At 29.1% G+C, this 18,073-nt stretch overlaps 2 protein-coding genes and 1 pseudogene across 2 annotated transcripts in view; 2 read left to right on the top strand and 1 right to left on the bottom strand.

Moving 5' to 3' along the window:
* LOC107071836 (uncharacterized) overlaps window positions 1–18,073 on the top strand; it is a 46,867-nt gene that overhangs the window by 8,686 nt on the left and 20,108 nt on the right. Inside the window, exon 2 of the mRNA XM_015331166.2 lies at window positions 13,451–13,599. Coding sequence (XP_015186652.1) covers window positions 13,451–13,599 — 149 coding nt within the window. The remainder of the gene's footprint in view (window positions 1–13,450; window positions 13,600–18,073) is intronic.
* On the top strand, window positions 1,265–4,589 carry LOC107071835 (uncharacterized). The gene is made up of 5 exons (XM_015331163.2): window positions 1,265–1,781; window positions 1,893–2,096; window positions 2,864–3,046; window positions 3,163–3,342; window positions 3,861–4,589. The coding sequence occupies exons 1-4, from the start codon at window positions 1,397–1,399 to the stop codon at window positions 3,327–3,329; spliced, it is 939 nt and encodes a 312-aa protein (XP_015186649.2). The 5' UTR covers window positions 1,265–1,396; the 3' UTR covers window positions 3,330–3,342; window positions 3,861–4,589.
* LOC149032811 (uncharacterized) lies at window positions 5,417–6,286 on the bottom strand (annotated as a pseudogene).

Genomic DNA, 18,073 nt, shown 5'->3' with positions numbered 1-18,073 from the left:
ATTATTTAAAAGTTATCTAGGTTTCTAGGTAGTTTAAGTTTTCAATAGATGGCGATGTATTACAATTCAATTATTTTAATTTATTCACCTCATACCTTTTTTTCAGATTTACAGATGACATAACTAACCTAACTTTTTATATTTTTTCAAATATTATTATTTTATATATTGTATTTTAATTGTGGTATTATGTAGTGTGTTGTTATAATTTACTAAATAGTTTAGAATTATATTAAATCAACATTTTATAACAAAACCACAGCAACGAGTGGCCGGAACATCCTATCATAACGAGTTTCTAATTGGTTTTGGATCTTTGATATGTTGGATTTAGAAATAAAGACAAAGTTGCGTTTCTCTATAACAAAACAAGTTTTTATTTACAATATTTATCACATTTAAGGGGTTATACCCAGTGAACACAAGACCTTAAAATGATGTCATACATAGGTCATATAGTGATCATCAAATTTTTTCGTAGACATGACGTAATGGTGACTTTATTTATGACCTCAATATAAAGTCATATGTTCTGACTTAAAAATGACGTAATAATTCCATCATATTCTTACAGCAAAAAACGAAAGGTTGAAATGTTTTTTTTTTTGAAAAACTTTGTATTTTGAGACTATAAATTAAGTATATAATATGGTAAAATTGTTTAATTGCATTAATTTAATTTTAAAAACAATAAATTAAAAATTTTGAAAATTAAAAAATTGTTTTTCGATCAAATAAAAAATGTAAAAAATTAACTCGGCGTACTCTGAGACTGGTAAGGATAATCGCAGAATTAGTCAAAGTTTTTTTTAGAGAATTAAAAAGAAAATGCAAAATGGCGAACTTCTAGCATATAACTGTTTTATTCAAAAAATGCGAAAATTTCATAGATATTTTAGTTTTTAAGTTTTATTTTAATTTTTTTCTCAGATAACCATATAAAAGCAAAAATTTGAAAAATAAATACGTCCCAATAGGTTAAACTTTGAAAAAGTTATAGCCACTTCAAATAAAAGAACCATTCTTTTTAAAAATTAATAATTTTTTTTGAGTTTGGTAAAAAAATTTAAAATATTCTGAAAATTGTTTTTCATAGGGTATAATAAGATAAAAAACTTTCCTCCAAATCGAAAGGCATCGGAGTCAAAAGTGGCTAATTTGACGACGAATGCCCCATATATATATATATATATATATATATATATATATATATATATATATAAGAGAGAGAGAGAGAGAGAGAGAGAGAGATTTCTGTAGATGGCATTAGCGACAAGTAGATGTCAAATACATATATATAAGACAGCTTGGAATACTCTTTAACATTTCGTGAAGATAACTTGGTAGTCTCAGTAGTTGACTTGTGTTTACACCATATAATTATTTCAAATTAGAAATGTCGAATTATATACCAACTAAACGTCATTTGCAGGAGGTGATACTTTATTATTGTAATAGTGGAGAATCCGCCGGTGAGACTCACCGAATGCTTATATACGCTTATGGTAACAATATTATATCCTATAGCACATGTTATAGATGGTATAAAATCTTCGAGAAAGGTGATTTCAACTTAGAAAAACTTATTCCAACAAAACCAAATAAAGAACGGGTAATTGAAGAATTAGTGCGTTTAATACTGGAAAACCCGCGTATGACTCAAGCAATGATGGCAGCAAAAGTAGGAGTGTGTGAATGTACAGTTTTCAAATACCTAAAAAGTGAGGAATTTCAAAACAAATTAAAAGAAAAAGAGCAGGAGCAAAGTTCTATACCTCTTGGTAATATATATATATATATATATATCATTTTTATATACACATAGGATATTATATTCTTAAGTACATGTTGTGTGTTGTATAAACGCTTCAAGTCGGGTTATTTTTACTCAGAAAGAACTACTTCAAGAGCATTAAAAAGAAAACTGACAGTTGAAAAATTAGTGCGTTTAAGACTGGAAAACCCGCGTATGACTCAAGCAATGATGGCAGCAAAAGTAGGAATGTGTAAAGATACAGTTTTCAGATACCTAAAAAGTGAGGAATTTCAAAACGAATTAAAAGTACTACAGCAGGACCAAAGTTCTATACCTCCTGGTAATATATATATGTATACAATTTTAATATAATATAATATACATATTTTGTCTCCTATTTATTATTCGGACAAAATTGTAAAATTTAAGAAATGAAATTTATTTTATGTACAAATATATATATATATATATATATATATATATAAATTAGGGTGGGTCAAAAAAATCAATTATTTTTTTTTTACAAGACACACTGAAAAATTGGTTGCTAGAAACCTTAAAAACTTTCTTCACCAGATATGAGCTCTTAATTTTAATAGGAAGATCCTCCGCATCGCAGTTTTTTATTTTTTTCTCAGTCCAATAGAATAAAATTCATACCTCATCATTAATTAATTGTACAGAAAAATGTTTTCAAAGAATCTTGTAGAAAATTTAATGCTCTACAAAAAAGGTATCCTTATAATTTTTCTGTAAATCTCACCATTTGAGTGATATTAAAGATTTAAGTTTAATTATTTTAAGACAAATTTCATTTTTGTTTATGAATTTTATAACTCGATAATAAATGACTATTAAAAAGTGCACAATACAAATTTTTGTAGTAAATTAACTGCTCTATAAAAATGGTTTATTATTTTTTTGGCGATTAAGTTAAGCGTTTAAAAGATATTCATCATCCAATTTTCAGCAACCAATTTTTCAGTGTGTCTTGTAGAAAAAAAAATTGATTTTTTTGACCCACCCTAATATATATATAGGATAAGAAATCCTTAAGTAAATTTTGTGGATGGTATAAACGCTACAAGTCGGCTTATTTTAACTTAGAAAGAATTACTTTAAAAAGACAACATAGAGAATTGGAAGATGAAAAATTGGTGAGTTTGAGTCAAGATGAGTTAGCAAAGCAATTGGAAATGAGCCTACCTACAACTTCAAAAGGCGTAAACACTCAGAGAATACAAAACAAATTAAAACAAAAAGGGCTGGAGCCAAGTACTATACTTAAAAGTAATATAATATATTAAATATTACTATAATATAATGTATATATATACAGGATATTATATCCTTAAGTACATGTTGTGTATGGAATAAACGCTTCAAGAGATGTGATTTTAACTTAGAAAGACGTATTTCAAGAACACCAAGCACAGAGTCGGAAGATGAAGAATTAGAGCATTTTATAGATGAATTCCCGGGTGTAACTCCAGAAGAGTTAGCAAAAGTACATGACATAAGCATATCTCAAGCTGAAAGGATCTTAGACCCTTCGAAAATAGAAAACGAATAAAATGAAAAAAAGCGTAAGCAAAATTCTATATCTAATAGTAGTATATATATATGTATATTATATATATGTATATAATAAAAATGTTACTTTCTTTTTGAAATCGGCGGAATTTAAAGAAAAATTTTATTCTTTTTTCGTTTGTTTGTTCGTTTATTTGAAACATATTTTCAAACTTTAATGATCATTATCAAAGTTTATTTATGATTTATTTCCTCAGTATATAATATTACATAAACCGTTACTAGGTATAACAAATAATATTTATTTACGAATATTCGTTCCATAGAATTCATTTTAAATTTGTATTGTATTTATTCATGTAAATATGTATTCATTAAAGAATAAATGATTTTAAAATAGATTTTCCGTTTATTAAAATGATATGAATTTGAAATGAATTCGAATTTGAAAACATTGGGTATCGATTATTGTTTATAAACTTTATCAGTAATGATATACAGAATAATTCTGTTACTCATTGTGTATATAAATATTTATCTTATTTTTTTTCTTTTTCTATTTAAAATGTAGATTTGACTGTACAGCGTAAAGGACTATTTCTGTTTTGTACTATGGGACAGGATAATATCGACAATACGTGATATTTACAAAATCCGTTTTGAAAATATACGAACAATCCATATATAACGTATAATAATGGGACTTCTTCTAGACGAACAAATACCATATTGACTAAAGCACAGAAATGTAGCTGTAACACTTACCGAAATCTTAGACGATGCAGTGTTTTCCTGTTGATAACAGAATTCGACTGCTCCTGATGTTTCTTTGAGCGTCACAGGATAAACTGGATTGTATAGCCCTGCACTCTTTTCACCTTTTTTGATTATTATTTTTTGAGATATTTGGGTAACTGATGTTAGGGGAAAATTCATAAGATTATTTGATATATTTCTTTTATGTGTGGAATCAAGAGTTTTCCGTATTTTACCTATCTAATGAACACATTAACCGTTTCTGTATCGTTAAAGTATAATTAAAGAAGATTTACCTACTGTAGAAATATTTTTACGTCAACTAATATTAAAATAATTCCTTGATACTTTACAGGGTTTCTGAAAATGTCTCTGCAAATTTAAATGTACCTCAAATAAAGATTCTTATCTTATAATCTTTGGACAAACATAATATTATTATATTTATTGTAAATTTATTTTATAATTGTAAAAATATTCTACTAAATTATTGATTATTCGATTATTTAACTTTACTTTATAAATAGCTAAAATATAATTTATGTTAAACATTACTTTTGTTCTTTTAAAGATATTTTTTTTAACCTAATTAATCTGCAAATAACTCAAATAAAATTTTCAGGTTAAATGATTTCCTGACTTATATTTTGTTACAACAAACATAAAAATATTTTTTTTTTTTCATTATATTTTAAATGTAGTTTCTTTCGAATGTGTTATTAAATAAAAATGATTCTTTTCATTCTGAAACACGCGACAATGTCGTTTAAGGGGTTATGCCTAGTTGCGAGGCTCAAAACAGATGTCTTTTTATGAATTTTTTATAGAAACAGTTTTTATTTATCAATTACAAGTTATGATAATTCAAATAAATGCTTCTTTTGAAAATACAATAGCGTGTCGATCATTAAAAAATATTAATGTGCACCGCTCCTGTAGATGATCTCTCGAACGATCTCCAAAAAAGGTGTTTTGCGTAGGCTTCCGTCTCAGCGGTTTGGATTATCTGAAATCAAAAACGGTTGTGGATTCTTATAAACAATAGATCAATGCAAGTATTGAACAAAAAGAAAAAAAAATATTTTGATTTTTGACAAAATGGCGGCTATTTGAAAAAATGTTTCGTTTTTAACTGAGATTTTCCATCTAAATTGATAAAAAAAAAAAAATAGTAATGAATTAAAAAAATTTTTTTTTATCGGTTTATTACGTGAGGAATATATCTAAGAAGATTGTGTAAATAGTTGAGAACGATCGGTTAAGCCATTTCTGAGAAATCGAGATCACCGACTTTGAAAACAACGTTTTGAGAAATACGCGTTTAAAGTTTCAGAAGTAGATTACACATAGTTAAAATTATTTTTCTTTAACTTACATTGTATCATCTATTGCAGAGCCAAAAAAGGACCTTTTGCTGTATCGGTAGCTTCTAATAATACCAGCTGGTGTTTTCGTCGAGCCATTTATTCTTCTCGCGTGCTCCCATGCGTTCTCGCGTCAGAGATCATCACACGCTCTGCATCCTCTTTGTCGACATAAGCAGGAGCTGCAGTGCATAATGAAAGTCCTAATGCACTCATAAAGTACAATAATTATTTTGTACCTTCATTAAACATTTCAATTGAAATGTAAGCCGCTATTCCAACAACTTTAGAGCCACATGGAAAAAATTTTGGAGTTGTTTTCCTTATTAACTGATTACAACTCTCATTATTGTTTTGTGTAAATCCACCAACACACCTTTCCAATAATTTTACGTTGCTAAGGTCTTCATAAATTGGATATATAGCTTCAGCAACATCAGCTGATAAAGTTGGACAATCATCGGTGTAATAAGATAATGTGTATGTTGCTAGCGCTTGCTGCCAACTACACCATGAACCTTCTCCACCTGCGCACATTTCGTGGCGAGGCTTCTTATCAGTCGAACAATAGGGATAATATGTTTCCCAAATTGCATTATACATATTATCCACAGAATCAAAATTTCTGTTTATTGCCAAACCATAGTAAACTGTCAGCTTATTTATTAGCTTAGCCGTGAGTTTAACTTTCCCTGAAAGTATTTTTTTTGCAATTTTTTTCCGCCTTTTTCAACTGTTTCTGCATTTTTTTTTTTTTACTAGCTCGCGGTGTCGTGAGTGCAGCTGCTATTCCGGTTCTTACTCTACCTGCTTTCTAACACTCTGACGTAGCCTTACAAATTCAGGTATATCTCCAAAAATATTTATCGGATTGACTTCAAATTTTCAGAGCATATACTTAAATATATGTACATTCCGAAAATGTCAAAAAAAAATCGATTTTTTTTAAATTCTAACTAGGTATAACCCCTTAACGAATTAACAAAAGATTCATTCATTTATAATAAAACAAGAAAAAACATGGAAAGTCTTTATTTTACAATTAGTTTCTATTACTTTCTTTCAAATCAGTTTATCTTTCTTTATGAAAGGTTTTTTTTACACACTCTTTCCTATCATTTTATATATCTACCGATGTCACTAGCTGTGACCTATAGTGTTATATATATATATATAACATAAATACTATATTAACCAGTTAACTGAGTTTGACGAATATACTCGTCATCAGTCAATTTGTGGGACACACAACGGTGCGTACTTTCAAAACGGAGTATCACAGTTAACTGATTAAATATATTAAAGAAAAACATTCTAAAACCGACATGGTTTTCTTTATACATACATACATATATATATATATATATATACTAGGGGTGCTCCGGCCACGCGTTGCTGTGGCTAATAAATATATAGATAGATCTGAATCTACGCACATAACATTTATCTTCTTTTTCTCTTTTTTCTTAAAATCGAACCAACTGCGCATGAGCGGTAACATAAGATCACCACTTACTTCACATCATATAATTTTACATTGTCTGAATATAGGCACATAACATTTGTCTTTTTTTTCTCTTTTTTTTAATATCCTTTTAAAGGAAAAATAAATATGATGGGTCACCCTTATCACTCAAGGGTATAAGAAATATAAGAAAAACTATTCTCATACCTACCGAATATACACAAAAAATTTCATATAAATCGGTCAAGTCATTTCGGAGAATAAGAATAACAAACACTGTGACAGGGGAATTTTATAAAGATAATATATATATATATATATACGTATGTATACTTACACATGGACATACAAAAGATTTCAGAATGAAACTCAATGAATCAGTTATGTTGAATGAAACAGAATGAATCGTTTATGTTATCCTACATATTTCAAATAATATAAAAATCATTGTAAACCTGTTACTTTATAAATATTTATCTACTCCTCTACAAATAAAAATAGATAGAATTTTTTTAAACAGGTAGACAAACAGGTTGGTAGACACGTACTCGACTGATTTCAAAGCCTTTGAGCGGTTGCCAATACGGTTAACAGACTTGATATCGTTTTTATATACGTGTAAGGAATAATATATGAGGAAATGCAACGAAGCCATGTATAATAAACGTCTATCGGTGTTGCTCGTAAATGATAGATATCAGAAATCGGATGTTCTGATTGAACACAGTGACGATGAGTAACACCGTTTGGACGACGATATGCTGGCCATGAGCTTGACAGATCTGCTGGCTGATCGATATTTACTAGCAACGGCCATTGTTGCGAATTCCTCTCACTCTATCTCTCTCTCTCTCCTTCTCATTTCATCTAATGCTAGGTTTCATTGTCAAACAGCATTGTTCTCTTTCATTGTCTTTCAATATCTTGACGTCAATTCCTTCGTATTATTCAAAATTGTTTCCATCCTATGCATTCATCGAAAATACCGATATTTCCGATTCTCCTAAGTTTTTCTATCTCTCTCTTTTTTTCTAACCTTTTCAGGGACGATTTTTTTATGACCAGAAGAAAATGATTTAATGTTTTTTACTTTTTTTTATAACTGTACATTGGAAATAACCAGTACTAGTGCAGTAAAACCAAAAAATGTTTATTTTTCTGTTTGAATTATTATATTTTCGTTCTATTTGTTATATGGAGGGTAGAGGTAAGGAGTAACATCTCTTATAGGAGAAAATGTGAAAAAGTGTCCAGCGTTTTTTATAAATAATAGTTCAAAAACCTTCCAGAATAGCGCTGGTGTAGACAAAAAGTATGGTGTGAATGTAACAATTGTAAACGAATTGAAGTATGCCGAGTTATGTAATAATGTAGTAAATATAACCTTAAAGAATTATTATGAGAAAACATGTAGCTAGAGTGATTTTATTTCGTGAACTGTGAATAGTACGTTTATTGATTTTTTATCATTTAATTTTATAAAAAAGTATGTGAATAACAAAACAGTTATGGGTAAAATTTTTGTTGTGAAATGTGTGTTCCTTGTTTATTTCTCAATCCTACTCTAATAATATTTAGCGCTTCCTTTAAAATTTACCCTGAAGCTACTGTGGCGCCACCCTAATTGAATGCATTTCGACGGACACTTTTCATATACAAAGATGTTACTCCTTACCTCTACCCTCCATAATTTGTTATTAACACATTGCATATGGCACACTGTTCCTGGGACCGCACATTTTTGGGTTTACTTCTATATCTAATAACATTACTAAATTCAAGAATTTCGTTATTATCACTGAGTTCATTTTTCATCTGCAGTATTATTTGATTCATCTGATAAATCATCAAACAACAATTCACATTGATTTTTATTTTCTTTACTTGTATTCGTCATTTTACTACCATTTTAGAATTAAAGCCTATTTCATCAAATAATTCTAATTTTTTTATTATCGTTTATAAGACTACAAATATAAATGATTTTTAAAAAGCTATTTCCTTATAAAATAAAACGCGATTTTTGAAATAACAAAATGATGTACAACAATAAAACACTTTATAAGATACGACAAAAGAGCTATTGTTGCAATAGCTGTAATGACCCACTGATTAATGTTAGAATTAATTTTTTTCATTAATTAGATGTTAGGATAATACGCGAGACTCCGTTAACCTGGTTAACGTAATAAGAAAATCAAATTTGGATTCCTTAAATCACTGAGTAAATCGAAAAAACATGAAAACGAGATATCTCGTGACTCGTACCCAATGTGTTATTATAGTCATCGTAAAAATTAGTGTCACTATTAATGATAATGAAAGTATGAGAAAAATAATTCGGAAAAGGGAAATTCCTCTTCGATTAGTTTCTTACTAATCCATCCGAGTAACTTATCGATCGCTAATTGGTTAAAAAAAAGGAATAGCAATGAATAGTTAAAGAAAAAATATTTGTCTTACTTGGTAAAATAGAATTTGATCCTTTGATAAAACGTCAAGGAGGAGTAAAAAGTCGGCATTTCAAGATCCAATAAATCGGCAAATAACAATAGCATTGTTTCAAAGCTCTGAGTTATTAAAAAGTAACGATGTCCTTGGATGATGCATCTTATCATATGTTCATATTCTGGGTTAACTCGTCGTAAAGCAGGCTTGACCATTTCATCGATATAATCTTGACAGCGCTTTCTTATCTCTTCCAAATTACCACAACACATATTAATTCTTGGTAACAAAACAAAAAAATAAAAACTAATTAAAGTAAAATTTTTTTTTCAAATGAAAAGTAAAATTAAAATTAAAAAAAAAGTGGTATTCTAATAAACTTATACGGATGAATAATTTTAATAAGAGAAAATCTCATGAGTTCAAATGTTCAAGATCTGTTCATTTTTGTTCAAACAATGAATTATAAAATCAGAAAGTGGAAACAATCTGCAAGTAATGTATTATTACGCGTTATAAGGATGTTTGGTTTACCTCCAATCCAAAAAAACTCATTATTGTCAGAAATAAACTTGGTATTAGAAAGTAATCATATAATACGTCTAATATTAGTTTAATGTCGGGTTAATTCAATATGATAACATGAAAAACACAAATCATGAAAACAAGATATCTTGTGACTCGTTCACAACGTTCGTTTTGCTAAAGACAAAATATCTCGTCAACCGTACGCAATATGTTAACAGTAATTATAATAATAAAAAAACTAAACGTTCACGTATGAGACTAACCACTTATCACGGACGAATTTTTTGGTTTCTCTTAAAAATTAAAAAAATTTCTAATGGAAAAATCGTGTTTCTCTCTCTCTCTCTCTCTCTCTCTCTCTCTCTCTCTTAGCAATCTTTAGTAGTTGAATTTGAAAGTTATTAAAGTCACGTTTGAAAAGTTGCGAAGTATTTCTAGGAAGAGTTAATGAATTTTCTTCTGAAAAGGTATATATATATATATATTTGCGAATAAGTTGTTTTTTTTTTCAACGACGTTGAAGTACGAAAAGGGTGGGAGGGAGGAGACGTTTTTAAAAGTCAAGAAGAGAAAATTTATCGAAAAAGTTTATGAATATTGTTTGACGTGTTGAGAGAGTGAGCAATTTATGTCCGACGCAAATATTAATGATGCAGATTTTAAAACAAAGATCTTTTTAGGGCTAAATGAGTAATTAGAGTAAATAACGTCGAAAACTATGAGAATGCCGTGTTATATTTAACAGGGGTAGAAGGTAGGTGTGGAGTGAAAAATAAAGGGAGGATACCGTTTTTCTCTCATGAATGACTAAATTTTAAAAAGAGAAATTAACTCTTTTCTTTTTTTTCTTCTTCTTCTTCTTCTTCTTCTTCTTCTTTCTTCGACGCATTGAAATTCAAATTAAACGCTTCATTTGCGAATGCAATCCTGTAGTAATATCTTTTATTACTTTTTTTTTCAAGCAGGTAATATTGAATATTTGAGAAGCGTTATTAATAATAAAAAAAAAAACAATTCATCCGAAGATTTCTACGAATATTATCGTTCTGATAAACGGTCCAGTTACTTTAGCCGATATTTCGATATTTTTCGTTTCTCGCACAAATAAATAAAAAACACGCCATCGGATATTGCTTTCTTTATGATATCTTTTTACGAGCATCGCATCCCTGTTGTGTACAAATAAAAAAAAGCATTTATTCTTTGCTCAATTGCGAAATGTTGTACGATGTTTTTTCTCTCGAGTCAAAAGCAAACGTAAATACGTTGTAAATATACATGTTGTTGCTTTTTTACTTCTCTTCTTATTTTTTTTCTTTTCTTAAGCTAAAACACTCAAAGAAAACACCTAACCAAAGTCTTTTCTTATCTTTACGAACAACAAACCAAGCACGTGTCTCTTAAATATTTCCAAATACATCTATACATTTACATATACATATGCATACTATTATTATTATTATTATTATTATTATTATTATTATTATTATTATTCACTCGCTGTGCCTTGCCACACGTTACCGGGAATCATGTGAACCAAAATATGACGTTATCGTATAGAAAAAGGTTAGATAATGTTCAAATGTTTCGCTCACTCACAGAAATCTATAACCAATAGATAACACTGGATTTACCTGTATCATTTTCTTTTTTAAAAATTAATTATATATTTTATAAATAAATTAATGTAATAAAGACTTAACTGTATACAAATGCAACGTTGTGTCAAAATTTCAAGACAATCAGTAAAGTACTTTTGAAGATTATCGATTAAGCACAAACGTAATCTACATTTTTATATAGGTTTGGTTTTCAGATCAAAATAACAATTTTTCATTTCAAAATAACAATTTAAAAAAACAAAAATAAAATAATGAATGATAATTTATTGAACTAAGATTTAAAATCAATGCAAAGTAGCCATTCAAGAGTTATCTTCAAAGTTTTCAATGCATTAAAAATTGACGTAGTACTAAGATTTACATTTTTCTTTTTCTGAAGTTCACTTTTAATATTTTTTAATGTAATTGCTGGATTGTGTTCTATTATTAATTCATTATAGTTTAAAATTTCGTCAGTCAGTTTGAAATATTCTTTTATCACCACGTTTTTTGTTTAAAACAACACCACCATCATTTTTGTAACGTCTCAATACATTATAAGCTGTATTTTTATTAATACTTGATAATTGCGCTACTTTGGCTATTGTTTTACCTTTCTCATATAGTTTTATTAAAATTTCTTTTGTTTTCTTAGCCTATCTTGTTGTTTACTGTTTAAATATGATTTCTTCTCCGTTCAACAACTAAATTTTCCACGTTTTCATCACTACTGCCATCAAGATCATTATTTGATTCCACAATTCTACCATAATTTGATTTCGTTGAGGAAGTATTGCTCAAGTTACTGTTTAATTCATTATGAACATTCTCCATTTTGTTAAGGGGTGAATCACCCCCATTAAATCTAACCAACTAGAGAATTCAGTAACCAATAATAAATACCGATGATATCGATGATAAATAGTTATCATTGGTACAAGCCCATTGGTTGACAACGTATATAAATATATGTTTATCTTATGAAGATGTCTTTTTCTAATTTTGTTTAATTAAATTCCAAAAATACTGACAGATGTGTAGCGGACGTAAATCCAATGTATTTTTTATAAAATTGATTTATTTTTAAAGATTATTATTTTCTAAATTTAATTCCATAAATACTGTTTTAAATATGATTGCACATAACTTTAAAAAAAAAGCATAGCACATTATTAGTGAATTAGTTTTAAAAATTATCATTCATTATTTTACTTCTAATTGCTTTTTTTAATTGTTATTTTGAAATGAAAAATTATTGTTTTTACCTGAAAAAACATAAATATCTGTTTCTATCTATGGCTATCGCATTCGGCATTCTATCTTAATTGATACAATTTGGAAAGTGATAGTTTTTGTCAGCTACCCCCATCCCAAGATCATAGCGGTGCCTTTTGATATAACATGGTAACAATATTATAATAAATAAATTGTTATTTTTTCTATTATTATTGGGAAGATTAATCGCATTCCTAAATTAGAAAGTTTCTCGGACTGTCATTAACGACAAAAGGAAGACTAACGTTTGTATCTTTCCTTTTTACCAAAAAACCTTTTCCTTTTTTTCCATTTTCTATGGTAAAGAAAAAAAGACAACAATATGTGTCGTCAGGATTAGGAATTAGGAATTTTTTGTAGCAGCTTATTATTTACGTTTCGAATAAATTACCAGGTATTCAAAATTCATTCAATTACTGTTGACTCTTTTCATAAATCTGAAATCCTATAAAAGGTACTTTCCAAAGAGTTTTATCATCAATTTTTTTTTAAAGCTAAACCACTTAAAGAAAGCACCTAACAAAAGTTTTTTCTTACCTTTACGAATAATAAACAGGCACGTATCTCTTAAATATCTCTAAATAACTTTTTTTATACATTTGCATATACATATGGATATGCAATATATATAGGATATGCAAAACATATATATACATGCATATGCATGAGCCAAATTTGCATCTAATCTACATTTATGTAATATTTCTTTCTATGATTCTTGCAGTATCCGGCAGAGGTGACAGCCAGGTTCTTCTTGGAGAAGTCGACATCGCGATTAAAGATGATCACTTAGGTGTCACCGAAATCACCACAGATGAGCCTTATTTGACAAAATGTATCGTCGATGGAAATGCCTATTCGCATAGTCAAACGGTACGAACATATTATTTTATTATACAAATTTTACGTAGAAAAATAAATGAAGTTTTTATCTATTAACACACTATCGTTGGGTAACGTCGTGAGCTTGACTCATTCGTATAGCGGGCGAAAATGAGTGAAATATGAAAACAGTGCACTTTTTAGAAAACATGTTATATCTTCACATCTAATAGTAGAATTTCAATGAAATTTGAAAAATAGGTATCAAATAGTATTTCGAATATGTAGAAAACTTAAACTCAGTTTTATCAAAATCAATCAACTGAATTTATGCTACTTTGTAAGCACGAAACTTGCAATGTAAAAATAGCACATTTCATCAAATTATTAGTTTTTCTTAAAAATTAATAAATTTAGGATTAAACACTGGTCAGGCTTTATGAAAAACAACCAAAAACATCATTCCTGCTCAAAAATTAGTGATAATGAAAAAAAACAAGCATTAGTAAGTGTTTTATTGACACTTAGCTTACGTTCTGCATAAAACGTATTAATACGCGACCCGCCGACCAGCGTCAATCTGTAGAACGGGTAGAAATACCTGACCCGACGATAGGTGTGTTAACATTATGCCGTCCGCACGTTTAATTTATTTGTGTCGCGCCGGTAGAACTGACTTACATAATTTCTCTTATCGTCGGCAATTTATAACTTAATTTTAATTAATTAATTATTATTTAATTAATAACCGCTGACGTGCGGTCATTAAAGTGTTAACTTTCGTTCTACAGTTTTGAATACCACAATAGTCATCGATGCTTGCGCGATAATTTCAGAATGGCACCAACGTGGAACCACCAGATGTCATAGTGTTAACAATTTATAATATCAGTTGAAAAAAGATCTTAACCAGTTAACTGTGACGCTCCCAGTTTTGAAAGTGCGCATCGTTGTGTGTAGCTTATCACTTTACCGACCGGTAGCGGTTCGAGAATCCTATGCAGCGATCCCATTCATACGATAATTTTACGCCCTTGTGTCGATCAGACGAACTACAGTCTCTGGGATCACTGATCCTATGCCTCAGCCGCATATTGTCCGAGACACCGGCTCGGTTTCGGCTTAAACTGTTGCGCAGGAATATATGCGCTTTTCTTATGCTCTGGTAAAATCGTACGCTTTGCGTTATTATAGGATAACCAAATTGAATAAAATCTTTTATTTTAATGATATTAGTGCTAAACAATATTTATCGGTAAGCTCTGTGGAATAAAAGTCGATCAATCGACTACCGGTCGGTAAGCGCTGGGAACAAAAAGTCGATTAATCGACTGCCGGTCGGTAAAGTATTAAATTGATCGATGACGAGTATATTCGTCAAGCACAGAGTATAAATGACGCTGTTAAAATATTGAATTAAAAAATAGGTTTATTTTATAAAATTGCAAATTTTATTATTAATATTTCTTTATTAGTCAATCAACTGTTGATTGGCTAATGTTAATAGTCCATCAATGCAAAAGGTTAATGTTTTTTTTAGTAAATGTGATAGGGAAAAGTATGCAACAAAGGATATTTATTTAGGATAAGAAAAATAGTTTCTCTTGGTAGGATCACATGTGTTTATTTTAGTAAGTCGATACCACTTGAAGGGCCTGGCCTGCCAGCCGAAGGTTTCTATCGTACCCGATACCTCTCGAGTAATATCTGGGTTTGTTTGCTAGTTTTTTATGGCCTTCAAGAATGGTCTATGATATTACCTCTGATCAATGGTGCTGGAAAATGTGATATAGGATTTATTCCCTTAATTGCGTCTTTACGCAGCAACATATTTCCAATAAATTATTGAAGTGAAAACTTCTTTAGAAAAACTTCTTTAGAATAAGGAATTATTTGAAAAAAAATGAAACGCGGGTGTTTCAGGCAACGGCAACGATATTTAGTAAGGAGAGAAGTAGAGACAAACATATAGGATTGAGCCTGCGAGAGAAAGAGACAGAATATAGCTATATAGTTTTTCCTATTCCCGGTCTCCTCTCTATGCTCTGCTTCGTAGTTATCGCTCCTGATTGTATATGTGTGTGTTTGTGTGCGACTGCATATTCTACGAAGCGTGGACACATATTATTTCCTATATATAAGGTCCTAACGAACCGTCGGTCGAAATAAAGAAAGAAGGTGTGAAGTCTGCTTTGTAAGTGTATAAGTGTGTAAGTCTGTGTGAGTCTTGAAGGTATATATATACGTGTCATTTCTTTTCTATTTTTCTATTCTATTTTTCTATTTCTATTTAAACATATTTCTATTTTATTGAAAATTTTATATTAAATTTTTTATTTCGCAAATATTATCATTAATAATTATAAAATGTATAGAATATAATAATTGTATTGTCTGCAATATTTTACAAAAAAAAAAAATAATGATTACAAGATACATCAGAGAAAAAGAATTAGACCACACTGTAGAATATTTTTCTTATTAATATCCAAAGACATGTTTTTGAATTATAATGTTTGCGTATGTAGGAAATTTATACTAAATTTTCAATAAAATAGAAAAGCTTTTAAATAGAAGAAACTGGACACGCACGCGACACAAACAAATAAACCTTATTTGCTATTATATTTCCAATAAAAATATAATAATATAACTTGTTTTAAAAGTATAGAAAAAAAAAATTTTTTAAATTGAAAAAATTGTGAATTAAAACAACAAAAATGAAAAATAGATTTTATAATCGTTGTAATTCAAAACCCGATAAAACGAAAAAAATGCGACCACAGTTGTTCCCTTCTTTAACAGCATTTACAGGTATTAGTTGCAACACAAAAAGAAATACTTGTGTGTGCTAACCCATGATAAAGATATCTCAAATTCAAAGGAAGGGTGAAAAGAGTGAAAGAAACAATTCATCTATCTGAGTTTAAAAAAAAAATATATTATATTTACTTAGGTTAGGACGGTGTATCTTTCTGTCGATAAATATTCTACAATTTTTGTTTTTATCTATGGCTATCGCATTCAGCATTCCATCTTGATGGATAGAATTTTGAAAATATTAGTTTTTGTAAGCTACCTACACCCCAAGGTAGGTTCCTTTTCATGAGAATAGAATTATAAAAAACAGGGAAGGTCTGCTGAAATTCGATCTATATTTATTATCCTTATTATCGATGCGATAATATTCATGTCTACAGTTTTTTTTTTTAAAACGTGTCATATCTTTTCTATTAAAAAATGTTTCTATTTTATTAAAAAATTAATATTAAATTCTTTATTACGCAAATATTATAATTAATAATTATGAAATATATAGAATACTAGGGGTGCCCCGGCCACGCGTTGCTGTGACTAATAAATATATAGATAGATCTGAATCTACGCACATAACATTTGTCTTCTTTTTCTCTTTTTTCTTAATATCGAACCAACTGCGCATGAGCGGTAACATAAGATCACTACTTACTTCACATCATATAATTTTACATTGTCTGAATATAGGCACATAACATTTGTCTTTTTTTCTCTCTTTTTTCTTAATATCCTTTTAAAGGAAAAATAATTATGGTGGGTCACCCTTATCACTCAGGGGTATAAGAAATATAAGAAAAACTATTCTCATACCTACCGAATATACACAAAAAATTTCATATAAATCGGTCAAGTCGTTTCGGAGAATAAGAATAACAAACACTGTGACAGGGGAATTTTATAGAGATAAAGATAATAATTGTATTGTCTGCAATATATAAAAAAAAATGATTAAAAAATACATCAGAGAAAAAGAATTAGACAACACTGAAAGATACATGAGGAGCAGCTGACAAATTCCATTCAAAAGCAAGTAAATTACTGTCACATTTTTATTTTGCTTCTTTATAAAATATATTTGATTCATAAAGACAAAATATGTCTATTAAATTTGATTTTTATATGTTTTTATAAAAAATATCCAAAGACATGTCCTGACCCATGCATATATGAAAATTATATTATTAATTGTAATATTTGCGTATTTAAGAAAATTATACTAATTTTTCAATAAAATAAAAACATTTTTAAGATGTTGAATGCCCAGCGTGAATCGGTGGAGCTTACCACAGGGCTGAAATTTGAGTTTCATAGTGTACACAGTTCGATAAGCTGAGAGAGCGATACGATTCAATGCATTTTTTAGATTTTTCGTTGTTCAGATCATTATTTAGACAAGAGTATTTAGAAAGATAAGTTTGTGGTCAAAAGAATAAAGACGAGATATGTTATAAATAATAAGGGTCTCGAAGTGTGGCAGGCTATAGAGTTGAAAAAACATTTCTAGAGAATATCTCTATTAGATCTCTTATTGCTTTTTACCAGAACCTTCGTTCAGTCCAGCATTATTTTCCATATGTTTTTCGTAACGTTTTTATTTCGTCTATCCTAAAATGTTTATTAGCAGCGCAAGAATGTAGATGAAAACGGGAAATTGAAAACTATACTAACAAACAAAATTTTACTTCTGAGTTTCACAAAAAAGATATTT

Source organism: Polistes dominula, unplaced genomic scaffold, assembly GCF_049000335.1.
Source record: "Polistes dominula isolate Pdom_NZ unplaced genomic scaffold, Pdom_raw_medaka contig_84, whole genome shotgun sequence".
NCBI classification, from domain to species: domain Eukaryota; kingdom Metazoa; phylum Arthropoda; class Insecta; order Hymenoptera; family Vespidae; genus Polistes; species Polistes dominula.
Note: the sequence above shows the minus strand (reverse complement) of the source record. Positions and strands in the feature narration are given on the sequence as shown.

Bases quoted from the DNA above. Each gene is read 5' to 3' on its own strand.
- LOC107071835 (XM_015331163.2), top strand. From the start codon at position 1,397: ATGTCGAATTATATACCAACTAAACGTCATTTGCAGGAGGTGATACTT. The intron at 1,782-1,892 runs GTAATATATATA...ATTTTTACTCAG, and splicing joins GCAAAGTTCTATACCTCTTG to AAAGAACTACTTCAAGAGCA. The intron at 3,047-3,162 runs GTAATATAATAT...ATTTTAACTTAG, and splicing joins GCCAAGTACTATACTTAAAA to AAAGACGTATTTCAAGAACA.